Raw genomic sequence first — 6,112 nt, 5'->3', positions numbered from 1 at the left:
GCGTGGAGGGCGAAGGGCTACGAATCCCAAGCAAACTAGCGTCCTTGCTTGCTTAGTGTTAAGGGGACCAAGATGATTATCATGTGAATATTTCCAGTAAATCATTATAAATGTTATCCCCAGAAGTAATGATAATTATGATTATATTTAAATGATTGTGAATATTTCCAATATTTCCATTATAAATGTTATCTCCAGAAGTTATGATAATTATGATTATATTTAAATGATATATCTGTTCTTTGTCTTTCTGAAAGGACCCAGAGAAGCTCAGAGCCCAAATATGCCTCTCTATCTTTAAAACTCTGGCTGAACACCGTGTGATGAAACACACACATTTTATACCAAGGTGTTGAGCGATGTGTAGATAATTAGCAGCAGTCCTTCAAACTCTTGGCCCTCCTGCTTTGCAAAATGTTAGGTTGTGTCTGTGGCCCGTCCAGCCGGGCTCCTTAATGCTTATCTGCTGCTCTATCATTAGAACATCCTGCCAATCACATGCATCACTTTGTGCACTGCGCACACAAACACACGCTTTATTCTTCAGGTTCACTGGCACTGGGTTCAGACAGAGCTGTCTGGATTTAGATAAGTGGGGGAGATGAAGGTGGAAGGAGGTTAGGAGAGGAGGAATGACAGCTTTCTTCCTGTGTAGACTCAAAATAATAGCTCTGCAGCCAGAACCTGACCCTGACCCTGATCACAGAGGCACACAACACACTGCAGTTGGTGTATGTTATCAAATGGTATCTGCAAATGTCAGAGGTTCAATATAATGTGTATAATATATTGAACTGTATTAGTGTCTGAACTTCTATGTGTGTTCTTTCGTCCGCTCACAGAGCCCTCCCTGTACTTTGGTGAACCTGAGTATGTGGTGGACGAGAGTTCAGGCTACGTGGAGGTTAAAGTTTGGAGGACAGGAACTGATCTGTCCAAGACGGCCACTGTCATGGTCCGCTCCAGGAAGTCTGACCCGGTCTCAGCAGAGGGTACAAACGGCAGTTTGATGACTATTTGAAAGGGTTTTTGTCCTCGTATCGTTAGTTCATTTTTTCTTCTTCCACTAACAGCCGGTCTGGACTATGTTGGCATTAGTCGCAATCTGGACTTCGCTCCTGGTGTGACAATGCAGACCTTCAGAGTGACCATCCTGGATGATCTGGGTCAGCCAGAGCTAGAGGGACTGGAGACCTTTGACCTCGTGTTACGAATGCCCATGAATGCAGTTTTGGGAGAACCGAGCAAGACCACCATCACCATCAACGATACCTTCACTGACTGTAAGATCGTCAGCATTTATCTTGAGCACCACTTGGATTCAGTGAAAGGTGTAGTAACAGGTCGTTGTACTTACAGTGCCAAAGGTTCAGTTTAAAGAAGGCAGCTACAAGGTGGACGAGGCAGACGGTGAGGTCAAAGTCATAGTGTACCGCAGTGGAGACATCAGCCTGGAGTCCACAGTACGCTGCTACACCCGCCAAGGCTCAGCCCAGGTTATGATGGACTACAGCGAGAGGCCCAATACTGACGCATCCCTCATTACTTTCAAACCTGGTCGGACATTTTTTTCTTTTCTTTTTTTTTTATTATTTTGTTTACACCAACACTGAAGTGTGATGGATATGACCAAAACTATGTAAACACTGAAGCGTGATGGATATGACCAAAACTATGTAAAAATGTTTCTTCAGGTGAGACCGAGAAGCCATGTGTTGTCAGTCTGATGGACAACTCTGTCCACGAAGAAGACGAGGAGTTCCGCTTGGTCCTGGGATCTCCTAAGAGCAAGTCTAAGTATGGAGCAACTATCGGGGAGCAGAAGGAAATCTTGGTTACAGTCACAGATGAAAAAGACAGTGAGTGATTTCACTTTGTGAAATTAAGCAGATAAACGTCTTACAGACGTCTTGGCGGAGTCAGTATCACAGAGTGAACTGTGAGACTGAGGTTTTTTAAACTAACGACCTCAAACCATGTCTGTTCTAGAGTCCATCATCCGATTCTCAGAGATTAAGTACAGCGTGCGTGAACCTCAGGTCAAAGGAGACGTGGCAGTGGTGAAGATTCCTGTGCTTCGTATTGGGGACACTTCAAAGGTGTCGGTGGTGAGAGTTCACACCAAAGACGGCTCTGCGACCTCGGGGGAGGACTACAACCCAATGTCCGAGGGTAGGGACAGTAACTCAGCCGGGATCTCCTCATCAAAATGTTGACTCCATCTAAGAAGGACCTGTCTCTTGACTCCATCTAAGAAGGACCGGTCTCTGTTTCTTAGATGTTGAGTTCAAGGAGGGTGAGAAGGAACACTTTGTGGAGATTGAGATTCTCTATGATGGACAGAGGGAGATGAGAGAGGCCTTCACTGTCCACCTGAAGCCTGATGACAATATGGTGGCTGAAGTACAGGTGAGACCGAGGGGCCAGAGGGCAGGAACATACAAACATCAACTGAATCTTGTACAGTGTACATGAACATCACCCCATGAGCTCGCGCTCTGTCCACTGCTCCGTGTTAAAATAGCCAGGCAGCAGCTGGCATTGCTGTCAGCGTGCCGGAACCACAGTGTTTTATAAAAAGCTTTTCCTGTTGTATGAAATGCTGCAGGGAATGTCCCAGCTGAGCCAAACAGAAGACCCGCCTAAAAACAGAAGCGTGACATTCCAGACAGGTACTCGTCACGTGACGCAAATAAGTTTTCCTCTCACTCCGTAAGGTTAGGCTCACGGAGAATGTTGTATTCGTCGACATATTTAGGGAGACCATCACACTGGGGTCTTATTATTAATCGTCCAAATCTCTATAGAGAATATGCAGTTGGAGCAGTGGTTCCCAAAGTAGGGGTCGGGGCCCCTGGGGAGTACAGAGTTATTGCAAGTGGGGCCTGATGTCATGTTATTTAATTTCTTTTTTTTATATTTGTGCCACAGTGGACCACAAAACTATGTTATTACCATAATTTAGTTTTCTAGACTCCTAAGACTTGGAGTTTCGTTTTCTAGACTCCTAAGAATTGGTGAACGTATTCAGTGTCTGTTTCCTTCTCTATCAGATGAACAAAGCCATTGTGTACATTGAGGAGATGGACAGTGTGGCCGACGTGACCTTCCCTGCTGTGCCTCAAGTGGTTTCTCTGCTCTCGTACGATGACACTGCTAAAGCCCGAGACAGACCCCACCCTCCCAATGGATATCCTGTTGTGTGTGTGACGGTGAGTGGGAGACAAGATACTTTAATTCGAGTCATGGGATGTTTCTGGGAGACATTACTTTTGTTAAAAAAAAGTACTTATCCAGCTTATGTCGTCTCTCTCAGGCCTGTAACCCTAAGTATCACGACTTTGATAAAACCGGTTCCATCTGCGCTGCGGAGCACATCAACGACACTCTCACCCAGTACCGCTGGATGGTCAGCGCTCCCACTGGGTCGGACGGTGTGACCAGCCCCATGAGGGAGGTGGACACCAACACATTCTTCACCAACACCAAGTCTATCACTTTAGATTCAATTTACTTCCAAGCTGGCTCCAGGGTTCAGTGCGCTGCAAGAGCCTTCAACGCTAACGGAGATGCAGGCCTGGAACTGTCTAGTCCCATTGCTGTGGTCAGCAAAGAGGAGGGTGAGTGGGAGACGAGGGGATTGATTCGACAAGTGAATATTTACGTTGGGTATTGAGTTCATTTTCTTCGTCTACATGTTGTTGGCAGGTATGTGTCAGCCTCGTGTTCCTGGTACTGTTGGTGCTGAACCATTCTCTGCTAAGATCCGTTACACTGGCCCAGACGACCCAGACTTCCCAAATCTAATTAAACTAATTGTCACCATGCCACACATGGATGGTAAGCAATTTAGTTAATGTGTGTTTGCTATACGGTCATCATCCATTAGAGTCAGTAAAACCAGAAGACATCACTCTTTACCATACTGTCCTCCTTGATAGGTATGTTACCGGTCATCTCCACACGGGCCCTGTCCAACTTCGAGCTTACGCTGAGCCCAGACGGCACCCGTGTGGGCAACCACCGCTGCTCCAACTTACTGGACTTCAACGAGATCCAAACGAGCCACGGCTTCATCACAGACGCGACCAAGAACCCAGAAATTATCGGAGAGACATCACCTTACCAGTACAGCCCTATCATGCGCTCGGCCAACTCTCTGCGTTTCTATAGGAACCTGAACTTGGAGGCCTGTCTCTGGGAGTTCACCAGTTACTACGACATGTCCGAGCTTCTGAACGACTGCGGAGGTTCCATTGGCACAGATGGACAGGTAGAAAACAGATTAAGACAATATGATGTCAAATACTGGTCAGGTCTGGTCGAACTAGCTAGCTCATGTAGGAAACAGTACAGCGTGGTGTATTACTTTAGCATGTGTGCAAACATGTAGTGAGAAAAAAGAACAAATGACTCTACATAATCAATATTTTTTAACACTTTTTTCGCACAGATTCATGTGAACGTTTTTCCAGTGTGGAATCCACTTGTCTAATGAACCTGTCAAACACCTGTGTACACACAGTGCAGGAAAACGTTTTCCTTTCACTGTAGCACCTCAAGCTTAAAATAACATCTCAACGCAGAGCATGCCTTAGTGTCGACACATTCTTCAAGCCGTCCCCGAGATGCACAGTAATGACTAAATTCCACCAACTATATAAAGCTAAGGAAACCATTGGTCTGACATGTAACTTCACCTGTAGGTGTTGCCATAGCTTCCAAGCTGTACTTTTATGATCCTACAAACAGTATATTATTTTTCGTTCCGTAGTTAGAAAAATATTGTAAAATGGTCAACGATGCTTGAAATATTTTCAAATTTTGCTTTTATTCGTATGACTGTTGAAAAATATTATAAAATGGTCAACGATGCTTGAAATACTTTCAAATTTTGCTTTTATTCGTATGACGGTTGAAAAATATTGTAAAATAGTTAACGATGCTTAAAATACTTTCAAATTTTGCTTTTATTTGTATGACTTTTCTGAACCTGGTTTTTATTTTGTCCATATTAGGTTCTGAACCTTGTCCAGTCCTACGTCACCTTGCGCGTCCCACTGTTTGTGTCCTACGTCTTCCACTCTCCCGTGGCCGTTGGCGGCTGGCAGCACTTTGACCTGCAGTCCGAGCTTAAGCTGACCTTTGTGTACGATACAGCTATTCTGTGGCAGGATGGCATTGGCAGCCCGCCTGAAGCTGAGCTTCAAGGTACTGGCACAGAGGCTGCTGGTTAACAATGCTGACGGATACGTTTATACAATCAGTTTGAAACTGTATTTGTCTTTACCGTAGGATCCATGTACCCCACCAGCATGCGTATCAACGAAGAGGGCCGTCTGGTTGTCAACTTCAAGACCGAGGCTCGTTACAGGGGACAGTTTGTTATGTCTCATCCAGGTAAAAAAGAGTGCTGCTCACACACACCCACGCCCTAAACCTGTCTGCTGGGGTCATTCTATACATGCAGTCCATATTAGATTACCCAGTTGCCCACATCCACACTTCATCTATTTCTGGAGTTCCTCACTGGGGGTTTCTTCCTGTGTTAAAGTGCCAAAGGTCATCTCAGCAAATGTCAAAATCACCCTGTAGTTTTTACTGTTCGGAAGCAAGTGGTACGAACAAAACACAAGGTCACGCTTTAAATAAAAGTAAAGAGCTGTAGAGAGAGAGGGCGGAAAAAAGGCAAAAGCTCTATACGCTTGTATGTGTTTGTTTCCAGGAACCAGCATGGCGTCCATGGTAATATGTGCTGACCACCCCGGGCTGACGTTCACTCTCGCCCTGGTCAGGACTGAGCCCACCTATAACCAGCCCATGCAGCAGTGGAGTTTCGTCTCAGACTTTGCTGTGAGTCGTTGTACAGGAGAATCTTCCTGATGTGACGGAGAATTCTTAAAGTTGTTCCCGCTGACCTAACTCTGCTCCCATCTCTGTAGGTGAGAGACTACTCTGGCACCTATACAGTCAAGCTGATCCCTTGCATTGCCTCCCCCAATGGAGAGTTCAGCATCCCCCCTGTCTGCCACCCAAGAGAGCCGGTGACCTTTGACATGGACATACGCTTCCAGCAGGTCAGACTGAACTCGGACGTGAACACTGAAAATCC

At 45.7% G+C, this 6,112-nt stretch overlaps 1 protein-coding gene across 1 annotated transcript in view; it reads left to right on the top strand.

The window, feature by feature from the left end:
* Nucleotides 1-6,112, top strand: part of frem3 (Fras1 related extracellular matrix 3) — a 25,995-nt gene that overhangs the window by 16,642 nt on the left and 3,241 nt on the right. Inside the window, 14 exon segments of the mRNA XM_008316421.3 lie at nt 843-992; nt 1,074-1,283; nt 1,360-1,557; nt 1,695-1,859; nt 1,990-2,172; nt 2,279-2,409; nt 3,054-3,212; nt 3,317-3,620; nt 3,709-3,840; nt 3,942-4,273; nt 5,019-5,211; nt 5,296-5,400; nt 5,726-5,853; nt 5,943-6,077. Of these exon segments, the coding sequence (XP_008314643.2) occupies nt 843-992; nt 1,074-1,283; nt 1,360-1,557; nt 1,695-1,859; nt 1,990-2,172; nt 2,279-2,409; nt 3,054-3,212; nt 3,317-3,620; nt 3,709-3,840; nt 3,942-4,273; nt 5,019-5,211; nt 5,296-5,400; nt 5,726-5,853; nt 5,943-6,077 (2,525 nt within the window).

This window comes from Cynoglossus semilaevis, chromosome 9 (genome assembly GCF_000523025.1).
Source record: "Cynoglossus semilaevis isolate Cse_v1.0 chromosome 9, Cse_v1.0, whole genome shotgun sequence".
Taxonomy (NCBI): domain Eukaryota; kingdom Metazoa; phylum Chordata; class Actinopteri; order Pleuronectiformes; family Cynoglossidae; genus Cynoglossus; species Cynoglossus semilaevis.
The sequence above is the reverse complement of the archived record's forward strand: the minus strand, read 5'-3'. Positions and strand labels throughout refer to the sequence as shown.